Consider the following 24284-nt stretch of genomic DNA (forward strand, 5'->3'; position numbering starts at 1 on the left):
CTGTGGTCAAGCTAGCTCTCTCTGACGGCTTCCTAAAGCCCCTGTCTTTGGAGCGGGGACCCCTGCTTAATTACTGACAGCCCGCTCTTGGCCATAAATCAACGCTGCCGGATAATAAGCGTCTGCAGCCCTACACTCAGCCGTCTTTTAACCTCACTATTGCTCGTTAAACATATGTCAGTCGGAAGTTTTGGAGCCCTTCAGGCCTCGCTGCAGGATTGCCCTCTGGTCTGCAGCAGCGCCTGTCCCAGCACTGTTGTTAAGATTGACACATAACTTGCGACATCAACAAAATAAGTGAATACAATTCATGTGTCCTATGTTTTCATGTTTTTTCTTCTATTGTTGTTTGTTTCTCTCCCCCAGGAAAATGACTTGAATGACATGCTGAATTCTCTCTATGATATGCCAGTGCCAAAGCCCTTCACGCCAGTCAACCTGAGTGTGGTAGGTATAGATCTCATATTCCCCCTTATCAGAGGCAAGACAGCTGAGACTAGAGGTAGAAAGAGGGAGAGGGGGGCAGGTAGGTTACTGTTGTAGTGTGTTGCATCAGGAAGGAGACTGCAGAAAAGAAAAGGAGACGATAACAGTTGGCTGAAGAAGTTAAAAGTAGAGCGAGAGACACTAAAGACCACATTTATAATGGAGACAAAGGGAGGAATAATGAGAAATAAAATGAAATTGACGCAAAGAGGAGAGGAGGAGACAAAGAGGGCATAAAAACAGACAGAAAGAAAATAGGGCAGACAGGCAGAAACGGAGAGATCGACAAAGCGTAGAGTTTGAAATGGCCGAAATAAATGAGGGAACGACAGAGCAGACAGGAAGTGGGGAGCAGGAGGAGGTTAAGATACACTAGGTAGGAACAGAGAGACAGAGGGCCCAGGACTGACACTCTGTTTGGAAACAAGAAGTGGCACTAACAGGTCTTTGTGTGATAAGCCAAAGCTGGACATGTTAAATACTTTCACAACTCGTCATGTCTCCTGCTTATCAAGAACTGAAATGGCTTAACGATCCCGGGTCCCTCAAAGTCAACCAGTGTTTAGGTTAACTCTGACACAACCTCTCCTTTTCAGCTCCTGCATAAAACACTCACTCTTAAATAGTTTCCGCTCCCATTAGCCTGGCCTATATAAGTAGAATGCAATCATTTTCAGTGGGACTGCTAAACTCATAGTGTATTGTTCACTAATATCTTTGTTTTTGAGTTGCTTAGACTCCACACCGTAATGGGATCAAAAGAGTTTCAGTGATAGCATTTGTCCTTGAGGACCTCCGTTTTCTTTTTTTTCTTTTTTTTTTTTGGACCAATTAAAAAAGTAAAAAAAACAAAACAAACTCTGGGTCATTTCTGCAGCATAGGTCTCAGAAGAATACACATCTAATTACACAGATGAATTTACAACATAACAAGACTAATATGAGGTAATCAATATATCTCCATGAAGGTTAACAAGGTTAATTAAGATTCCTTGTGTTTTATTTCTTCTTTGTGTCAGTATTTTCCTTATCAGCTGTATATGTGAACAAAATCTTTTCATCTGCATCTCAGAGCTTCATTGGAAAAGAAGCCCCGGAGAACAGAGGTGATAGCTCCATGTCTCTTCTGGAGCCACTAGTTTGATATTTAATTGATGAATCAGAATTATTCCTTTAAAAGAGTGTTTTTTTGTTTTATCATGGCAGCCAAGAAGAAGTATCATTGTCCACTTTCATGTGTGAACCCTGTTTTGTTCTCTATCTCCTTCTCTCATTGTGCAAGAATGAGCAGTTGTATATTGCCACTGGGCAAGTACTGAGAGATTGGCGGAGCAAGGAGCCGGTGAGTGGAGGGGAATGAGTCAACGGCAGAAACTGGAGGAGGGAAGGAGGCTGCTGTAATATATGAAACCGCTGCTGTACTAATCTCATGGGAGCCACGGCTTTCCAATTTGGCCAAATAAGCTGCGCTATCTTCTTAAATATAACAAAAAAAACAAACTATCCTGGGCCTTGGTGTATGTTTCTTCTCCTCTGGAAAACAATCAAACTTTGTAAATGATTAATACTATTCCACACTGCTATATTCTCTCTCTGAATATCAAAAGTTTTTTTTCCCCTCCTCTTTATGTTTAAAGCAAAGGCAATTGTGCTCAAAAAATCTCCTTGATGCCTTTCCAGTTAACCCACTTTCAATGTTTTTATATAAACACGTCTTCGAAAGAATAACAAAAAAGCAGATAAGCAAGCAAACAGCCAATGAAAGCCCGGATTGGGTTGAAGAGCATGGCTTGTGATTATCACAGTGCCATCAATTGGTAGACCAACAGGGAAACGTTATTTAGCACACCGAGCACAGAGAAGAAAGACAGAGATATACAGTATAATGTAGTAACTGTATGCATGCTTATGGGACTTGTTCTGTGCCCTGGATGAATTGCTTCTTTTGATTACAATTTTATTTGTTTGGTTACAATTGATCTTTTATTCATTTTATTTTTTAGTCAACTATGAATAGGCTTACAGTATTGTTGATTGTTGATACTAAGATGACTAAGAAGCAAAGATTTTCAAATCCACTTGTCTGGCATGTAGCATTTAGCTTAATGTAAAGAGAAAATGGCACTGCAGCTCATCTGTATCCTCATTGCATACCAGTGTAAGAAGTTATGATAGGAACAGTTATTTAAATCTATACTTTATTATCTACTGTCTTATTTTAATGATTTACAAAAACTAAGAAGTCCAACAAGTGCCACTGGAAAGCCCCTTTTAAACTGAGCTGATTAAAACATGTAATCAGGAAAGAGCTCCAGAAAGGAGGCAAAGATAAGTCAGGTTTACTTTCTTTCACAAGCGTTTTTGTATCAATAGCTCCAATCATCTAGTGCATTTGTGATTTTATAAAGTCAACAGCTAATCACCAATACTAGCTAGCTGTCTGTTATTGTTTAACAGTAAACTATTAGCTTTAATGCTAACTAGTCTACTTCTGCTTCTCAGCTCAAAATAACGTGGTGCAGAGCATCAGAATTCACACTTGTCACCACCCAACATACTGTACAGTAACTTTTAATTAGAATAAGCACATTTAAAGCATTAATTATTACTTTGCTTTTTCCCTTTTGCACATCTTTCCAGGTCAGAAAAACCTGGCAGTTTTATTTCTGTCTTACAAAAACCACAAATACGTCAACTGGTTGTAACAAAAATTCTGCCAAAAATTAATATTTTTAACATAAAATTAATGTATATATCTAACATTTGTATGTAGCCTGCTGCTGCTGGAAACAGGAACACTGGAAGAGAGCCTCTGCTCAATTCTAACAGATTTCTTTCACTGCATGAGTGTAACTATTTTACTTTAGTGCAAAGACCTCTTTAACTGTTTGTTTTTTTTGTAGATACTTTTTTAAGGTCTAATGGAAGCTGTGCAAAACATGCATGACAATACTGCTGCAGTAATTAACAAATTCACTTGCCATAAAGAAGTGTGTGTAGAAGTTGCTTATGCTCAGATGCAGTATCCTTTTCCCATACAAAAACTCAAAAGGCAAAGCCTTGGGTGTTGGTTTCAGTTTAGCGTTTGCTGCATGTTCATCTCCTTTAAGCTTCGCTCGACTACAGCAATGACCTTCCTCTGGGAATATCAGGATTGTTTAATCATGACGATTGTTTTCACATTTTTCACACTTAATGCACTTAGGGGGTAAAACACTTTAGTTCATTTTACATTAAACTAAATGTTCCAATGTCAACCACAGACAAAAAGTAAGTGGTTATGTGCCGCCATTGCTTTTTCTTCATCCTTACAGTCCGGTAATGTTTTATTTGCTAAAAACTGTCTCCTAAGACTAAAAAGCATAATTCTTTTAACTGGTGGTAACAGGATTAGCAGACATTTCCCACTGCACTGCTCTCTGATATCAATTTTGATACATTTCAGTGTCAGGCGCCAGAACAATACTGACCAGCAGCACTTTATATTGTGAAATGTGCTAACAGCTTAACATTGTAGTTATTGAAGATTGTTGAATCAGTTAGCTAAATAATGTCACGGGTTAACCCAGCATTGTTCAGAATGGCACAAAATTAAGTAAAATTGTCACAATCGTGCTCGGCACATTGTCGTGAATTTTTAAAATTTCATATTTTGACTGTGCGACTGTGACGGGCTTTCTCTCTCCTGTCTTATGTCTCTATAATCAGAGACATCTTGCTTTCTTGGTAGCGGTACTTTTGGTGGGGTTGCTGATTGTAAATGACTCCTTATGTTTGCATAGTCTTAATCATATTGTAATGTATTACTGTTGTCTTCTGTTTAAGGAATTTATTTTCCTATTTATTATTTATCCCTTTCAAAGTGCAGATTGTTTCCTAATCAGAATGAGGTCATGAATGCAATACTGTTGTGCAACCAACTCTCAAGGTGTTAGATGTTATTCTTCTTGGCACAGGGGCCACAAATCAAATCAACTGTCAACAATTTGAGAAAACCTTGACTGTGTATTAGCCTGATATTATTTGTTGGAAGATTTGCATAACACGTAAATAGTAGTCACAAGTGTAAACACTGTGAAGTCTTAGAGGACAAAATCAATTTTAATATTTTACTTTAAATACTATGTGAGAATCTACTTTAGATGCCACTGTAGATTTAAGTGAAGACCTGCAACAGATGGTCGAGTGAAGGCCTAGAGAAACGCAGGTGTACTAGGGATACAGGAGAGTGTGTGTAAGAAACACAATAGTGTGTTTCAGTTGGTGCTTTGTCTACCTGTCTCCAAACACCACCTCTCTCAGGCCCCTTTTGATCTGAACACTGAACCTGCCCTGCTCTCCCAAAGTGAGACAGGCAGTCCTGTGATCCTCTAAACAACCTGTGTGTATGTCTGTGTGGATTCACACGTGCACGTATACTTGTGTTGGTGCTCCGCAAGCCTTTTTAATGCTTAAATAAAGACTCAGTTTTCCACCGGAGACATCACCCCAGTCTGTGTCTATGGGGAGCTGAGCTGCTATTGAGCTTTCTCTGTTCTGTAGGCCTGATAAAAGCATTGCCACAGTTCAGACACCAGCTCAGCAATTCATATAGACAGAGCTGAAGATGAGCCATAAATCATAGAACAAAGTGACCCCCCCCCCCATTCTCTTCTGTGTGAGTGGTATGCTTCACTTGTGACCTTCCCTCTTCTTTCTCCTCATGTTTGTGTTTTCCAGCACTCCTACTTCATCGCCCCGGATATCAATGGACTGCCAACTATCCCTGAGAGCGTAAGTATGCATTAAAAAAAGAAAAGACAGAAGGAGATAAAGAGACATCCCTCTCTTCTGGAAACATCTCTGCCTCTAATCGTTTTTTAATCAGATACACTTGTCACCTTTTGAAATGATTGCATCATCCTCTTGTTTCAGTTTTACTTCCTGTGGTGCTTGTACTTTTAATGTTTTAAAGTTTTAAAGTGATTGCCATGGGTATTAGAGGATTCAAGCTGAACACATGTTCTTTTTTGATTTTGTATTCAAATTGTAGCTCAAGCTTCGAGCAGCCCAAGTCCTTATGACAAGGGACACCAGATGAAAACAGTATCTGACAAATTTAAGCAACATTGATTGATACGTTATCAATTTTCCAAACATGACTACCGTATTTTCTCAAATAAAGGCTGGGGGGGGGGAGAATCAAGGGTGGATAAACTACTGGTGCCTGTTATAAAAATGTTCATGCTAACTGAGAATAATGTAAACTTTTTGACTTCCATAACTTTTATTGAATAAATTCAACAATATAATAATTTTATTTTCAACACTTTGTTGTTCTGGATTACTCATCTAGTAGTAAGTGGCAAAAGATGTCAGTAGCTACATTTGAAGTATGGTATGGGAGCCCTGCAAATGTTTCACAATAAAAGCCTTGTTCTGAAATGAATGGGTTCTGTCCACTAAAATGCTACAGGGCTTTTAATTTGAAACAGATACAGGAGGTGTTGAGTTTTTATTAGTCTTGCATAGCCAGACCTTCCTCCACAGCGCTGCAGAGGACGGTCATGCTAGTCCACACAGCATTCCGGGATTGGAGAAAAATGTGCTTTGGTTTATTGGCAATTCTTTAAACCAATCACAATCGTCTTGGGCGGGGCTAAGCGCCGGGCGGAGCCACGGTGCCTCTGCAAAATAGCCTCGGGAAGGAACTTGTGTTGATGGAATGTGTATGTTCAAAAGTTGTTTTAGTCGTGCAACAGAAAACTCAGATTCAGTTTAGAATGCCACCACAAAGAAAGCAGAAGGTAACGGACATCCGGCCGAAAAGCGGAACATCCGGCGGCAACGGAGCAATCCCGGAAGTGGATCATCGTGCATATAGACTAAGTTTTTATTAATAGCATAATGCAGTAACAACATTTTAACTGAGCAAATAGGAGCAGTTTAGAAAAGAAGGATGCTTCATACTAAAATATGATTAAATATAAACGGAGTGAATTAGATATAAAGGCCTGTCTCTAATATAGCCCTGCTTAAAATAATGGCCTGGTACCCTCTGCAGTTTAGGTAAATAAAGGCCTCGGCCCGTCCATTATTTGAGAATTTACGGTATAGCAGATGGTTTGAATCTGTATTTCTCAATCATTTATTTTCCTACTGCAAAACAATATGTGCAGAGATGGAAGTCCAAGTCCTTTTTCAGCCACTACTGTATGTTTCTCTTTATGGCACACTCTGGTACTCTCACCGTCTGTAGCATTGACACTTTACTGTAAGCAAGGACAGTTATGTACCTGCATGTCCTTCTGTTCCCATCTATTTCCAGAGGAACCTGACAGAGTACTTTGTGGCTGTGGACGTCAACAACATGCTCCAGCTCTACGCCAGTATGCTGCATGAACGGCGCATCATCATTACCTCAAGCAAGCTTAGCACTGTGAGTCCATTCCTTCCTAGTCATTCTTGAAGCTGCAGTCAGTTACCAGCTCTGCCCTGCTCTATAAAATAGGTTAGAGAATAGTTCAAATACTGCACTTGAAAGATGAGTTTCCTAAACATTTACTTTCAAGTTGAGGGGAAGCTTTCAGTCATAAAATGTTAAGCTCTGTGTTTTTAGTACGTCATGTTATATGAGAAAATATTGCTAATTTACAGTCACAGAGAGTCACGGTTGCTATTTTTGGTTTCAGATCTAATTCAGATACCGATTTGCCCTCTTAAAAAAGTATACAGCTCAAATGTTGGGACCGTTTCCTAGATTGGACATGATTCTCTTCATTAATAATCCAGCAGGATATCAAACCCTAATTAGTACGATGAGAATATGTATCTGACATGGCTACGCTACTTGTACAGAGAGAGTTGAACTGATCTGTCTGCCCCTCCCTCGTTGCCTGGGCATCCTGCAGTCAGACAGCAGCACTATCGCCACACTCTGACAAGCTGTGAAATCCACACTATAACTTATAACTGCAACATATTAATGGCCAAAAAAAGCCTTAAATTATCCGTTATTACATGTCTTTACTCTCTCACGTAATTTAAAGTCCCTTCTGTCTGTCTGTATGAGGGAGGAAATCTCTCTGAGTCTTTCTTCCCCTCTTCCTCCCTCTGTTCCTCATTCCAACCTCCCCCCCAGTTATCTATGTGGCTGATGAGGCAGAGCCAAATGTTTATGACAGATGAAATGGGAGATGGAAGTGATGTCATCCAAGTCCTATCTGTAGTGTAGCTGGTCCTGCCTTGGTATCTACAAGGCTGCACAACACTGAACAGCCGAAGGGGCCTGTGGGTGGTGATGGGTGCTGCAGGGAACGGCTCCCATAGGAGCTATAATCAGAAAAAGCTGTAAAAAAAAAAAAAAATACCCAGCCCTCAGAGAATATCACCTGTCTCCCCTCAGCTTTCTCAGACCAGCAGCACTTCGCTCAAGGTCTCGCTGCACGCTGTGCTGTGACACAAGGGTTACACGATGTAAATTATCAGACTCAAGGGTGAAGGTGTTTTTCTTTTTAGCAGGAAGAGGAAGTGGAGGCGATATTTGTCCGTGATTTAAAGGTTTCTGCGCCTGCGACTAATCTGGGCTTGTTTTGTTTTTTTAAAACAAATTTATGTCGACAGGATTTTTTAAGAGCTTCCACGTCAGACCTTTACCTCTGTAAACCTTTTATCCTTTGCAATCCTTCATCCACTCATCTGTCTATCCATCCATCTTCCTCAGGGAGAGGTGTTTTGGTTTGGCAGCGATATATGTCAGGCACTGTATTACAAAGGTATTTCCACATCTCCACTGGGATTACTAGCAGGCCTGATGTTATTACTGCTCCTGTGATGCGTTATTTTTTGCTGTTGTGGAAGTGGAAATGGCTGCCAATGATTCTGGAAGCCAGCTATCTACCTATATACATACTTATCTGCAAAGAGCCCAGCTCATTATCCACACCACTGTGTTGTGATCAAATATCTTAAAGGATGGGAAATATATAATTAACGTCAGAGTTTGTCAAAATGTTTGTTAAAGTGAGTGTTAGCAGTCACTGGATGGACAGGTACTATTTCTATAGTCTGTTTGCTACAGATAGAGGATGTATGAGAGAAGGTATTGTTAGTAACATCGTTAGTACCATCCAGCTGCTTTTCACCACCTCCGCCTGTCCAGCCTCTCAGCCAAGCAAAGAGAAACAGGGAATAGAAAGTGGAAAGAGGGCGAGAAACACACACACACACACACGCGCACACAGACACAAAGATATACTGCATTTATTCTGCCTGCTCTAGGTGCTGCCTGTGTTAAAGCCCTGGGTGAACCCAGTGTGTCAGTCTGCCGGTACATGGCTGGCGTGTCTCGCAAGCAGCCAACAGCAAAGGAATAAATCATGATCTTACAACAATGCGTCAGTTGACTTATTGCTGTTTCGTGACCGGAGGTGAATGGTACCAGTGTTATAAAAGGCCGGTCGGCAGTGGCGCAGGGTCGGGAGCCAGCCGAGCGTGCAGCCTTGTCATAGGGCCGTATAATAGGGCTGCATCGGACCTTCCTCTAACTAGTCAGTTGGGAGGACCCCCACCACCGTCGCCCCACCACCCTCCATGTCTTTCATCTGCCGAGGCCCCCCAGCTCTCGAGCCCAGCCTCTGTCCTGCCTATCGCCCAAACTCACACAGCCCAGCCCCAGCACCGGCTGACAGCAGCCCTCTCATCAGCCTGTCAGGCCTATGCTAACAAGGAACTATCCATCCACCATGCCCTAGAGTGCCAGCTGTCTCTCTTTCCTGCCTTTTCCTCTGTTCTTCTTTCCCTCTCTTTCCCTGACTTCTCTCTGTCTCTCTACTTTCTCTCTGTCTTAGTTATTCTTCCTCACTGACATTATTTTCTGTCCATCTGTCTCTCACTCACCCTGGCTACACCTCTCTTTCTCTCAGAAGTTGCCTCCCTCTTCCTGGGTGTCTTAATGCGTCTCTCTGTTGTTGGGCATCTGCAGAACATCGGGACATCCTTCCCCTCAATAGACTTATCTCAGCCTCATGCCATGTGTCTGACTTGTGCTGCTGTGAATGTGTATGTGCATATGTTGTGGGTGTTTGCGTCTCTTTTGCATGCACCTGTTTGTGTATCTTCTGCACTCACAGGTGTTTGTACCTTATGTCTCGTGTCTTTCTACGAGAGAGTCAGTGACTGTGTGTGCATGTGTGGGAGGCCTGGCGTTAGCTGTTACCTTTGTCGTCCTGTGTGCCCCCTCTCTCTCTCTCTCTCTCCCTGTGCCACCTACTTGTTTGTGGCACACCTGCGTTGTGCTGGGCCTGACACCGGCGTTTGTCAACAGAGAGAGAAGCAGAGCACGGGTAATTGGTGACTTACTCTGTGCAGGAGAGGGGAGAGGGAAAGGCTAACACAGTTTTAAACCCACATGAGAAACGAGGGAGAGATAGCAATGGACAGAAGGCAGCAGGATGAGAGGAGGAAAACAGAATAAGAAATTAAGAACTGGGATGGATATGAGGTTGGGAAAGGAGAAGAGAGGATTGAATTTGGAGAGTGTGTAGGGACAGAGTTGGAAGGAAAGGCTAGTGGAAGGGAAATGAGTGTTTGAGGCTGGTGTGAAGAGGTCAAGAGCGACTCTGTTGATACCATTCCTCCTGTCAAATTGAATTACATTGCCTGGAGCAGCAGCTATTTGTCTCACTCTCCACTCTTGCTGTAATTTAACATGTGCGATAGGTTCCCTCATCTAAGAGTATGCAAGCAGAGGGAATGAGTGTTGTTATATTCCCAGTCCAGTAAAATCTCCATTACACTGCCGTTTAATATGAAAGATACGTGAAAGAGGTGTATCTGGTGGGTCCAGCTTTTTAAGGAAACATCACTGTTGAAGGGTTGTGTAGCTGTTGACTCATCTCAATGTGATGACGTGTGAATATGGAGAGCCGTCAGAAGAGTTGGGATAGCAATCCACATGTAATTAACAAATTGTTTTTGTTAACTGTGTGAATCTTTGTGTCATAATTTAGCGTTTTGGTTAATTTCCTGCAGAAAACTGTGTCCCTATTCCATACTACATACCTAATTCCCTGCAGGTTTTAAGTATATGGCATGTTCACAGTCTAAAAGTGACACAATTCGATAAGTGTGCAACACTGGCTCTTTCAGTGTGCTGTTGATTGACATTATTGTCCCACAATGCAGTACTCAAAGGAAATGGGGGAGCTGCTCACAGATGGAAAGTATAAAACAAATTATAGATAGTGGTAAACAGCTTTGTGAACACAGCAGAAAGCAAAAAAATAACTGTTAAATCTTTGAAAAATAATTTAATGTCTATTTGTAAAGTTTAATTGGTAGTGACATTCCAAAGTCGCAGTTTGATTGACATCAACGGCCCACACATTGCTTCATTTCCTGTTAGTATAAAATGATTATGTTGATTTTTTTGTATTTTTACAGCAAAAACAGTATGCTGAGACATTTAGTATGCAATACTTACTGTATACTATTAGGATGTAGTCTGAAAGAGGGCATGGCAATTAACTCACACTCAGACCCCCATTATTGACAAAACTGGTGTGTGTGACCTCTCAGCTTAGGTTTATTGCTACCTACTTCAAAGTTGCAATGCAAATTTGATCTCTTCACTCCTCTCTTTCTTCTTCTCCCACGTTCACCTCCTCCTCTCCATCTCTTTCTGGCTCTCTTTTTCTGTCTCTCTTTCCTTTAGTCCTTTTGAATGGATCTTGGAAAACCAGTGTTAGTGTGGACTGTTTCTGTCTCGGCTACAGCGCACTAAAAAAGCTCTCGGGGCAAAACCAAAGACCTTGACTGCTTTTTGAAGCAGGCTGTCGCTGTATAATCGGTTAGCTTCTCTCAGAGGAAGGGGGTACACACACACACACACACACACACACACACACACACACACACACACAGTGTAATAGGCAGGCAGCCCCTCATTACCGGGCAGAGCCCTGGTCCCTGAGGACTGGACCCAGCACCTAATCCTGTATTTGTTCTTGGGGACTGTATCTGTGATTCTCCATTGAATGGAATATTAAGCACCCAGGTCTTTTGTGGAGCGTGTAAGCCATTTGGCTCCACTCATCTATTATTTATCAGCCTGGCAAATATTTTATCAGCCTTAGCCTCTCATGACCCACTCTCATGTGAAGCCCCCCTCTAAATGAAGAAAAAAAAGGGGGGTACGATTTCTTTTTTTCCCCCCAATTTATCTTCCTTTTACTTTTTGCCTCGTTCGTTCTAAAATTTGAACAAGGACAGGGATTTGTACTAAGCTGAATTAGAGAAGCAAATAAGTGAACTATTCCTCTGGAGTTCCTTCCAAGTTGCCTTATCTCAGGCACACTGCCACCTTCATTGCTTTGGAGATAGCAAATAAAAGAAAACAGAAATCTAGATTTGCTTTGTATAAATCATTATCTTAGTTTCAGTAACCCCCCTCCCCTCTCGGTCAACTCCCCCAAGCCAGCCACCCAGCCTGAGAAGAAGAGAAGCAGAGAGAGCGAGAGAGAGACTCCTGTTTTCCCTTTCAACCTGAGAGTAAATCATGCCAGTTGGGGGGCTCACCTTGAGGCCGGGTGGAGATAATTGAAGTTGGTTAGCGAGGTGTTCTGTGCCATTACCTCCTGGTACCAGTGAATGGCTGGGGCTTGTCTCGCACTCCCAGAGGAGGAATACACACGCCTGTTGGCGCTCCGCTTAGTGTGTGCGTGCGTGCTCGTGTGGCACATGTACGTATGTGTGTATGTATATACACAGCCGGATTGCTGACCTCTCTTCATCACAATTTAATGGCCTCTTACCATCCTCGCTTTGGAAAAGGGAGAAGGGTGTGATGGTTTTGATAGTAGCTCTTCCACCAAGTACCTCACTTTCAGACATTAATATTCATAGCATTGATTTATTTTCAGAATTAGCAACAAAAAGGAATTAATCCTGACAGGAGCGTGGCATTGTGGTGTTTTATTTGAAGACGGCAGGCAGTGGAAATATGCATATGCAGATATACAGAGCAAGACACCAATTAAATGTTGATGAAGTCCTAACTATTGTGGGACTGGGTGTATGAGAGATTGCACATAGACAATAAAAAAAGGATCCTTGCTTTTTTTCCTGCCGATATGAAAAATGAATGCAGTTAAAACAAACATGCAGGGAGGGAGGCACATTGGACACACACAGACACACACACTTTTTGTTGTAAGCTTTTCAGATGTCCGGGCTTGATGTTTGGGTGGATTCAAAGGGTGGGGCACTTTTTCCTCTTTCTCTGGCAGCGGTGGTTTTCATTCGCCAGGCTCACCCGCTTTTGGCTGGTCAATTGTGACATTGTGTGTGTCAGTGAGCAGGGGGTCTCCTGGTAGTTGTGCGCGTGTGTGTGATAGTGTGTGTCCGCTTCACACATTGACTGTGAAGCTCCAGCAGTATAACGGCGGCTGCTGCTCCGGGGTCCCGGCGGTATTGGCCTAGCCCACAGTCTCTCTTGGCTAACTCATGTTTCATTCTTTGGCAATTTGCCCTAATGAAGTCCCGCAGGAGCCCCTCAGACCTCTGTTCTCTTTCCATATTTAATCATGTTATTTTAATCTGGGGGATGAGCTAACGCCTCTTTCTCCTGCCGTGTGTGTGTGTGTGTGTGTGTGTGTGTGTGTGTGTGTGTGTGTGTGTGTGTCTGCGTGTGTGTGTGTCTGCGTGTGCGTGTGTGTGTTTGTTGCAGGTCATTACTATAGCTAGGTTTTTATGAGATGGGATGTCAAGAGGGGGAGTGCTGGTTTTTAAGACAATGGGAGACAATGGCTTTAATTTTATGTGTGATGTTGGTTTGACAATGTAGAGAGCTCCTTTGAAAAAGAATGCCATCTTCATGTAATTGCTTCTCATTATATGTTAAAAAGATGTTATTTCTCTCTCTCTCTCTTTAATTTCTTAGTCATAGGAGTTGGAGTAATTTTGATTTTGATGGTTACTGTCAGTACTGTTTTGGGCTTTGTTTGTTGTTTTTGCGCAGGTCGCAGCACAATTCTCACTTTGACATTGAATTCAAAAGCAGTTAATTATGAACACTGGGATTGTACTGTATTTGCTCTCATTTCTGTGTTCAAAATGGGTTAGAATCTATGCTTTGAATTCTTTTTTTATTAAAATGTCTCAATGCCATGTGCAAAAGTGGCAAGCTTATTGCAGTGATGACCCACCACAAATGAATCAGTATGGTGGAAGCATTGTTCTTTTTGTGTAAAGCATGTGTTGCCATTCTTCATGTCAGTCCTTTCAATACTTTTCTTTTCACCTCCTCCATAAATCTTTGTTCCTCTGCTGTGGTTCTGTCATGAGTTTAACGACAAGCGCTCCAGCTTTCAGTCTGTTCTTCTCTTCCTCCAACAATAGCTTGCAGGTCGTGTGTTCATCAACAGCACTAGGCATGTCAATGTACCACGTTTTTTTTTTCTGAGGGCTTTTGTTTGTGAGCGAGATTAAAGGCTAATTCAATGAAATCAAACATTGATGATCGACGCATCAACACAAAACATCACCACAGCAGCAACCTTGATCAGACTTCTGGATTTTTAGAAAAATAGGATATTGTTTGGAAGGAAATAGAGCTGAAGTTCTCTGAGTGAAGAAACTAAGTTGGATACGTTGTAGAAATGTTTTAGACAAGCATTATATTTAGCTCAAAGTTATTTTATTGCTTTTTTTAACTTGTTGCAGTTCTGTCTTTGGGGCAATCCTTCTGAATACACACAAACCTTCAGTTTAATAATGGAAACTACCAGTAAACATACAGCATAAAGTGTCTTTCTGTTTTTTTGTGTTGCCTTGAAAAGTTGTGTTGAGTTTGTCCTCTTACTTCTTTCTCTTTCTGTAGTTAACTGCATGTGTCCATGGTGCAGCTGCTCTGCTCTTTCCTATGTACTGGCAGCACATCTTCATCCCTGTTCTGCCCTCGCATCTTCTGGACTACTGTTGGTAAGGCTGACCATCTCTGAAACACACACATACATGAACACTATCAGGATCATCATAATACATGTTTACAACCCCACCTTTTCTCTCCTTCTTTCTCTCATTATTCAGCCACCTTCCGACACACACGCGTGCACGCTCACACACACACACACACACACACACACACACACACACACCTGACACATAGACACGTAAACACACACCAGGATATGTGTGCTGGTCATGCACCGAGCTCTGCTGCTAAAACCTCTGTGTAAAAGTGCAGACACACATGTTCACACATTCTCCCACTCCACCCGTTCGCACGATTCCTCTTGTGGCGCGCCTTCTCCTGTGTGGCCCCTCGACGTAACAAACGACCTGGATCACCTTGCTCCATATTTCATGCCAGTGCTAGCATCACGCTCTCATCATCTTAGCCCTCTCAGGGATTCATTACCACCCATCCAACTCAAATCCAATTAATCTGAATGGACTTAATTGAAACTAAATGTAGAGCAGAAGTAACAGCTCATCTACAAATCTACATGTGTTCATATCAACTTCAGATATCTAAAAAAAGCTGAGTGGAAAAGACAGCTTATGTAAAAGGAGCTGTTTTACGTTGACGCTTACAGTACAGTGCTTTAGCACAAAGGGACACGTCAGCTTCAAAACGCTATTCATCACTGACAGTAAAATGTGATTTTCAACACTCTGTGAAGACTCATCATTATCTTATTTAATCACAGGGATGTCCTCTACGCGCTGATTAGATAACTAAATTATATTAGATGCTCTTTGTGTGTATGTATGTGTATATGTGCATGCATTTGTGTAAATGTTGGCGAAAGACAGTATATTCATGAAACAGACAAGAAAGTGGCTAAAGTTCAGAGCTACAGGCCTGCTGTTTGTTTTGCTGTTGCTTTAAGTTGATTAAAGGCCTGTGGCTTCTGAATCATCCTTGCCAGGAATACGCTGACCCAAACCTATCCGATTATTGCCTCCTCTGTAAACCTCATCATAAAAATGGTTTCTATTATTTGACTGGTTTTGTTGATTTAATCCGTCGTGGTGGATGGGAAACATACTCTATGATTCAGCCTTTCCTTGCCACTAACTTTGAATTTGAAGATAAATATCACATAAAACAAGAATGACATGATAATAACCATGCAAAGCATTTTTTGAGGGTAGAATGAAAACAGTTGACACTTCTACCCTTTAGCTTTCTGGGAAGTGTTCCAGGTCTGTCTGTACTTTGTGAATCTACCATCTTGTTAGAGGACAAACTATTAAATGTCCTGCAAAAAACATTTATTGTTGTTATTGTTAATATTATTTATTATTATTATAATAGACAGGGGAAACAATAAGAGCTGTAGCATTAGTATTCTTAGTATTTCTCTTATGTCTTTTCAGGTAAATGAATGCTTACTCATAGCTGAGTGTGGAAGTTGTAGAATAAAAGGAAAACATTCTCAGACAAAATGTACTTTTTTGAATCACATTTGAACTTTTTAAGCAAAAAGTAAATGACTCCAAATTAAAAATACTGAATGAAGGAGAAACTTGTTTACCTGGTAACTTTAAAAATAAATAAAAAAAATTTAAACCAGTCCAGTAGCACCAGATCAATTTGCTTGCGCTGCTACACACACACCAGTTAATCGAATTGTTTCCCATTTTGAGAGGCATGGGGCTTTCTGGGGAAATAATTTGAAGTCTGATCTTTAGTCAGCGGCCGTGCCCTACATGTACTGTAATATGATTGGGTTAAAGAACAACATATGGATGATAATCAGTTTTGCTGCCTATGTTACCCTTATGTTATCTCATGCAATGTTAGTTTTAATGCATCCAATGCACATCTGTTGCATTACAGTAGTTTTTACATCATTTCTAGCAGTTGCTAAAATAGGTTTTACTTAAAAAAAAAGTATTTGCTTTAGTCGTATTCTGAACTATTGATTTATGATTTTTTTCAAATTAATAATTTAGTGTATAAGATGTTAAAACAATCACAAATGCCATCACAAGTTGTATTACAACCGGGTCATATCTTCAGATTGCTAAACCCTAACAGCATTCAGTTTACAAAATATAGGAATGCAAAGAAAAGCACCACATCCTCACCTTGAAGGGTCTGTGATTTATTCTAGTTTATAGCTTGATGAATAACTAAAGATTAATCAAATATCAACATAGTTATTGAATATATTTATCGACCAATCTTTTAATCAAAGCTTAACATTAGGCTATGCATTTTACTTTTTCAGATGTGCTGTGCCAGTGTAGCCACCATAAATATTTATTTACTGCATCTAACCATCTGATATTGATATTGCTCACAGCTTTCCTCTCTCCATCCACAGTGCCCCCATGCCATACTTTGTGGGAGTTCATCTTAGTCTGCTGGAGGTACGTTAGTTAATCTGTGGGTATGTGTATGTATATAAAAGTGCATGTATATACACATACATCATTAAACTGTATGTGCATAATGTGCTGCTGCAAATTGATGTATGTATTGAAAAATGGTACTGTATATGAAACATTAAATGTTGATGTTTCCTAATTTGCATCAGCTATATATAATACATTTCAGTGGATTTTCTTAAAAAGAACAACCAATTTACATTGAGGGACAAAGCTGTAACTGTACGTATTCAATTCCTAGTTTTCCCTCTCTGTATATATGGGCAGTGGTCTAATGCTGCACCTCGTTTGGTGAATTGTGCTCTCAATTTTGGTATAAAATATTTGAAGCTTTAGTAAGGTAATTTTTGGCACCTCCAACACATTGAATTAAAAAAAATCGACAATGTTTTTTCTTCTTTATCTTTCTGTCTTGCTTGTGTGGATTCTTAACCAGAAGTACAAAAGACAGACAGAGAGAGAGAGAAAGGGAGAAAAAGCATCTGCAAACAAAGAGCTTCTCTACTTCATTGTTAAACCCTGTGTGTTGGTTTGGGGAGGGGGGGGGGGGTTGTGTGTGAATTTGCACTGTGTGTGTGTGTGTGTGTGTGTGTGTGTGTGTGTGTGTGTGTGTGTGTGTAATTGTGCAAATGCATATGTTGTGTGTGTGTGTGATATTTGTCTGACAGTTGCGGCAGTGGCAGTATTTATCACACTCTGCATCCGTGACAGACCCCCTTTCCGCCACTACATAATTAGTCCAGATCAGCATGTGAGCCTCCACTGCACAGGCTGTCACAAAAGTGACAAACTAGAAATTCACACACTATGCTGCCCCCCCCCCACCACACCTGCCTGCATCCTGCGCCACACTGAAATAATAGTTGAATTTGTCGCCATCAGAATGCACACAGCGCAGCACAGCATCACTCTGTTGTTGTTGATGCATGAGGTTTTGGTGCTGTGGAAAATGTTTGCGCAATCCAAATGTTTCCTCTCAGTGCCATTCTTCATTTTGTGAGCATGTGTGTGTTACAGTAAAGATGTCCTAATATTTATTTTCCTACACGCCATATTTCATCGTTAATCGTAAAGGAGTGTGATGACAGTGTGGTTTTAAAAGTGACCGCTGTGCTTTCTCCTACCTGGGGCTTCAGGACAGAAATTAATTTGTCTGCTAGGAAACACACCTGGGCCATACTTTTCAAACGTTAACTTATTGTCATGATTTGATAATTAACCAAACTAGGTTTTCAGGCTCGTTGTTATTTATTTAACATACATGTTTCTACCAATGTTCAATAGTAAACACAATTAATTAGTATGGAATGTTAGATAGCAAAAAACAAATAGGTTCACTTTGAGAAATAATGTTTAAATTCCATTATGTAAAAACAGAATACTTTTTTTAATTGTTAATTATATTAGAACTTTTGCTTGCAAAATTGGACATGTTGTAATAGTATTTACAGATGGAGATTTCTTCCATATTGTGAGATGGTGATTGGAGTTATTAGTGTGGCAGCTTGTGCACTGTTGCTGATAACACTGGACATTTCCTCCTTTAGAGAGTACGCAGTCGATCACTGGAGGATGTGGTCATTCTGAATGTGGACACCAACACCCTGGAGAGTCCCTTTGATGACCTGCACAACCTGCCCAGTGACGTGGTGAGACACACACACACACACACACACACACACACACACACACCCACACCTTCTTAACCTTTATTGTCTCATTACAGATGACACATGGAAGGGTTCGTTTTTTCCTCTTTTACATTGAGTCTTTCTTGAATAAACACATTCTCTTGTCCTCAAATGTACTCACTCGCGCGCACACACACACACACACACACACACACACACACACACACACACACACACAGAAACTTGTCAAAGTATAGCTCTGTCCCCTTCTAACATCATTAATGACTGCAGTACTGGCTCCTCAGATTGTGGCTGTCTAAAGTAAACTCCCGTCGCGGTGTATGACGCTTGAAGGCGAACAGCATTCCCCGACCATCAGAGGCTTGTGGGAAAATGTGCAGCTCCCTTCCCTTCATCTCCATCCATTCTAATCATTATTTCACAAAGTCTTGCATTTCTGCCTGCCCACTGGCACGTTTCTGAGAACCAGAGATAGGAGGAGGGAACAAGGCAAAGAAAAGAAAAGAAAAGGCAGAGATGGGTGATTTTCTAGGGGGAGAGAGTGGGAAGAAGGGGGCCAATTACCAGTGTGGGCAGTGAAGCCACCTGCCAGTGCGTCGTCTCTTTAATTAATGGAGCACTGACGCCGGTCAGTGCTACAGGAAACATCACCACGGCGTCAGGGTCACTCACACACACACACACACACACACACACACACACACACACACACACAGAACAACATGCATGCTTGTCTTCCCCGTCTTTGTCGAAGTAGGAAACTGTTTGTTTATCTGTTTTTCTGGGTTTATGTGTTAAAGCTTCTGTGTGAGACCCGCTGAGGCTGCGGACGCACTATTACCCCCACTGCTAACTGCTATTCTCAGGTTCCACCGGACTCCTTCCCTACCTGCAATATATAATTAAATTCACTGCCCAACAGACTCCAGACCTTGTCACATTCCCACACTTCTCTGGTTCTCCTGATTTAGCACTGCTCAGCCCACCACAACTGCTGGTGTGCATTGATGCCTCTTTACAAGCTACAATGATAAGATCTTTTCCTACATTTTATACAATTTCCTGCCTACTTTTTAGCCTGTTTTCCTGCCTGCCTTTCTGCCTGGATGCTGGAGTTTCATGACACCTGTCTGCCTCCCTGTCTCTCTCTCACAGTACTTACCACCAGCCTGGACGTTTCTAGCTCCCGCTGTTTGCTTCTCCTGCTTCTTTGCCTGTGTGCTTGTCTGGCTACAGTACCTTCTTTTCACTTCCTGTCTGCTTGCTTTTCTGCCTAAGTCCTAAATTAAATTGCAAACTGAGTTTGTCATAAAAAGGAGTCAGGGCTTTTGAAAAGCAACAGAAGCAGAGAGAAAAGCCTTTGTCTTTGCCGTGTGATAAATTAAGTGGCAGGCTCAGAGTCTTTTTGCTTTGATCCCTTACTCACCATTTTTCCTTACTAATGACAGAACATAGCCTGCATATCATGTCAAATTACACCACCTGAAACGAAAACCTCACTGGCATTAATATATTTATTGCAACAAATTGTTGTTGTTTTTATTCCGATTCACTTTTTTTTCTTTCCTGTCTCCTCTCATCTTTTCACGGAGGCTAGTAGATTAATAAGGAAGCGAGCAGGTACTAATTGAGTGGAATTCCAGGTCGCTTGTTAGTTTGCTTGTTAGTGATGAGGACATGCCACATGGCATTTGATGTTTGTGTTTACACACAAGGAGATATTTGAGGCATTGTGCATTTTGTCAAACACAGGGCCTGAAATTTTGATTAATGCTGAGCGATTCTCTGCCTGGGCTGAGCTGCCGCACGTTGTTTCTGAGCTATTAAAACACTCTTCATTTCTCTCCAATTCTCACTGTAACACTGGCTACTTAACACTCAGGCTTTATTCAGTGTGAAATTGAAGCCCTGAGACCTATGAAGTAATGATTATTGTCACTTTAAAAGCCCAGCATCACTTTGTATGAATATATAAACCATGAAATGGAATAAAAGGTGAAGGCCACAGGCAGTTTTTGTGCGTCTTTTAAGTCTAACTAAGAGTGAAAACATAGCACTCTGATGTTGATTTAAGCAAACCTTTAGAGATCCGTCTAATTATGGCAACGCAGGCTGTGAGCACATGTGGACTCTATTACGTGGCTCGGCTGACCAGTGGCCGTGCTTTTAGCAGGTTCAGAGTTCACAGTTGTCCCGAATTAGCCGCCTTCTTTCAGACAGGACCCCTACACCGGCTCCACTAGTGCCCGCCCCTTAATGGTCTTTTCCCGCAACTTCACACATAATATTTTAGATTTATTGACTATTACTAATGCTACCATGCCAGTAGCGGTTCCGTTTGGCAAAAAAAAGGAAAGATCTGAATAACAGAGTAATTGGTAACGGGTCAAAAAAAGGATGCAACACTCTTTTGAGAATGGCGTTTGACATTTTTTAAATTGGAAACGTCATATGAATCAATGGTTCAGCATTAATTGTACTTTTGTTCTGGATTTGTCTTTTTAAATATACAAAGCATGTTTTGACAGTGGCAATAAATTAATCACATGAATCTCTTTAACTTTTAGTTTTGTTTGCCCTGTACATTTTTTTGTACCTATTTAAAGTCAATCTAAACATTTCTTCTTTTAACCAGTATATTTTGGTATATTTGTATAAAAAATAATGCAGATCAAGGAACTTTTTTTGTTTCTTTATTTGAGTTTGTGCTTTTCTGTTTTGACTCCTATATTTTAGGTAAACATTGTGATATTATTAAAGAAATAGATCTTTTGTGTATTTTTAGCAGGTAGTTGCATATTTTACCATTGCCTAAGTTGAACTAAAAGTTTCAATAGTTTATACACATTAATAAATCATATTAATCTCAGAGAGACTGTGCACGTGTCAGTAAAATCAATGTGTTGACAAGCACACTGAAAAGAGATATTTCATAAAAAAACATTTTTTTCCCTGGAAGATCAAGGTATTTTTGTTTCTCTTTCTGAGATCCACAGTTCCTCTTCTACACAGAGATTGTGCTGATAAAGTTATAATTGGCTTTTGGTTGGTAGAGCTGTTTACCACGCTAGTCATTAAAAGTATCCAAGAATAGCGAATTAGGAGTCTCTTAATTCTGAAAACAAACAGTGTGTGACCGAATCAGATTCTTATTTGATCCCAACAATTGATCTCAAACCAATGACGGAAGATTTTTTTTCATGTATTATTCTTTCTGTACCACCTATTCAAGGTGAGGTGCTACAATGCAGCTTACATCTTTATTTTCAGATGCTCTCTCTCACATCACAGCCTAATTCCTTCTATTCTCCTCCTCTCTGCCTCTCGCAACTTTGCTGACACTGTGTACCCATACATTCCTAGCCTTCATACATTTGATCATTTGTATTCCCAATCAAGGGGGGAATTTACAGCATACACTCCTACTTCCTGTATTTCAAGCTTGCATTTGGAGGTTTACAAATGAATGAGGGGGTTGAGGTTGTGTCTGCGTGTCTCTCCTGAGATCACCTGGCACACTTAATCAAACATCGCGGCTTTAATTTGGTGTTCAGCTCTCCGATGCTCCCAGAAAACAACATCTACATCATCATCTACAACGGAGTACAGCCGACAGCAGGCAAACACTCACACACACACACAGAGACACCTACACATTGTCGGCCAGGAATGTTCATCAATGACATTCAGATCTAGTTCAAGAGTAAACTTTTGCTACTTACAGATTTGTGTTATGTCCACCAGATTCCCCCATTTTTAGTGTTTCATTTCACTGGTGTCCTCACAGTATAGCGGAGTCACTTACAGTAAAGCCCCTCATATGCTGTACTAACTACATGTTAGCTCAGTGCTGGGAATGTGGTTACCCCACCTCAGTTACATACTGTATTTCACAGAAACAGTCTGGCTGTCTACAACACATAATAACGAGCTCCAAAGCATTAGATTTTGTTGCTGTTGTTGTGTCTGTACTTTACCAACTGCAAATGTCGATATCTGCTCATTTGAAACATTATTTTACAGGTTACGATTGTTTTAGATGGCGCTGAACTGTGCATACACTCCTTTTCTGCAGTGTTAGCAACCCCTCATTTACTCATGTGGAGTTAAAAAGCTGCACTTCATTTTCACATTTTCGTTCTGCCGGCGGTTCACTCCGGATTAGGAGTCAAAAAGAGAGAGCAGCATCACCCACTGCGTTAGTTATTGAAGTGAAAGATGACATTTAGCTGTAGTTAATTATGTATGCAAAACTCAGCTGCTATAAGAGGTCAGCTTGACAAAGTAACCCCACACCGGGGAGAGTCTCATGGCAATGAGATAGCCCTATTAAAACACACACACATACACACACAGAGACTTTTTCTCCCCGTTGCTTTTTCACTCTTTATCATTTGGCTTGGCTATTGCATGTGCTTAACAGCAGATCAACATACTGAATGACTAAGAATTATATGTCTCATTATGTGCCTTAATAGTTTGTCTATGTTAGTCTTTTTTTTTTTTTTTTTCACATATTTATTTCCTCACATCACTTTCTAATTTAATATTCATATTTGCTACCAAAGACTAGAGGTTAGTGATTGTATGTGGTTAGTTATGAAAGATTTTAATTAACTCCACCCCAATAACTTAAGTAGTATTCCTATTATTGTGAAATTTACCGTAAGACCTAAAAAAAGAGGTTAATTTAAAAATACATAAATCATAAAATACCCAATATTCATATTAAATTGAATGAAGGAATTTTATAGAATCCAAGTTACATGCTCATGTACAGTATGTGTGAGAGTATATGCCGGTTCTCCATGTGTCTTTGTTCAGAGTTGTGTGTGTGCGTCTGTGTGTGTATGTACGTGTGTGTGTGTGCGCGTCTGTGTGTGTATGTACGTGTGTGTGTGTGTGTGTGTGTGTGTGTGTACGTGTGTGTACAGTTCAGACTGCAGCACATCAAAAGAAAGTGGGAGATTTTCATAACTATTTTTTTCTTTGTAGTTCTTTAATTGCGTCCCCATGGCTTTCTTTCCCTGGACAGAATCTTAAACAAAACATTCTTTTTTTGTGAGAAGAAAACCCAACTTTTTATTTATTTATTTATTTTAACAACAGACAAGTGTCAGGGTCGGAAGGTTTTTTTTTTTATGCTTTAGTGAAAATTTAGAGGAAAATTCTAAATATATATTCAGAGTTTTCTGAGTAGCTTTTTTAATATATATATACTCAATAGTAAATATAATATTGTTAGCCGGCTCCTAACTTTTCTCATGTTTTGTTTTCTGTTTTTGCTTGTTAACTAGAAGTGGACGTTAATGATATGTCCAATAGTTAATTAACAGCAATGACCAGATTTCATATGTTGTGTGGTGTGACTGATTATATGAGCACTTTCTATAGAAATATTGCTTGTTGTCATGCACAACATAAAGTGATAAAACTATAATTATTTTATCTGGTTGAGTTTTAGAATAGAGCAGTAGTAGTTGTAGGCTACTTCATCTCTTACAAAGACAGCGAGAGGTGTTTGTGTCTTTGTCGAGTTTGCCATCAGAATTTCTATTTTGATATTGTGTGGGTTGTAAATATACACAGTACCTGAGTATTCTGTATTCACGTGCATGTGAGAATGATATGAGTAAGGGCCCTAGGGAGAATACCACTGTAGGTGACACCACCAGGCACCGTGTGTGTCCGTGTGTACATTCACACAGATGCCTGGTGTCACATACAGCGGTATCATCCCTTACAGTCAGGCAGGGATCATCATTG

At 40.6% G+C, this 24284-nt stretch overlaps 1 protein-coding gene across 6 annotated transcripts in view; it reads left to right on the forward strand.

The window, feature by feature from the left end:
* The window catches only part of dennd1b (DENN/MADD domain containing 1B), a 110572-nt gene that overhangs the window by 52540 nt on the left and 33748 nt on the right, over nt 1–24284 (forward strand). For 5 of the 6 annotated variants that reach the window (XM_036007692.1, XM_036007691.1, XM_036007690.1 and 2 more), the window contains exons 7-13: nt 367–447; nt 1769–1828; nt 5206–5259; nt 6794–6904; nt 14345–14445; nt 16803–16848; nt 18414–18515. In XM_036007692.1, the coding sequence (XP_035863585.1) occupies nt 367–447; nt 1769–1828; nt 5206–5259; nt 6794–6904; nt 14345–14445; nt 16803–16848; nt 18414–18515 (555 nt within the window). The remainder of the gene's footprint in view (nt 1–366; nt 448–1768; nt 1829–5205; nt 5260–6793; nt 6905–14344; nt 14446–16802; nt 16849–18413; nt 18516–24284) is intronic. The other variant, XM_036007688.1, reaches the window with a different exon arrangement.

The sequence above is a fragment of the Sander lucioperca genome, chromosome 11 (assembly GCF_008315115.2).
Source record: "Sander lucioperca isolate FBNREF2018 chromosome 11, SLUC_FBN_1.2, whole genome shotgun sequence".
Taxonomy (NCBI): Eukaryota; Metazoa; Chordata; class Actinopteri; order Perciformes; family Percidae; genus Sander; species Sander lucioperca.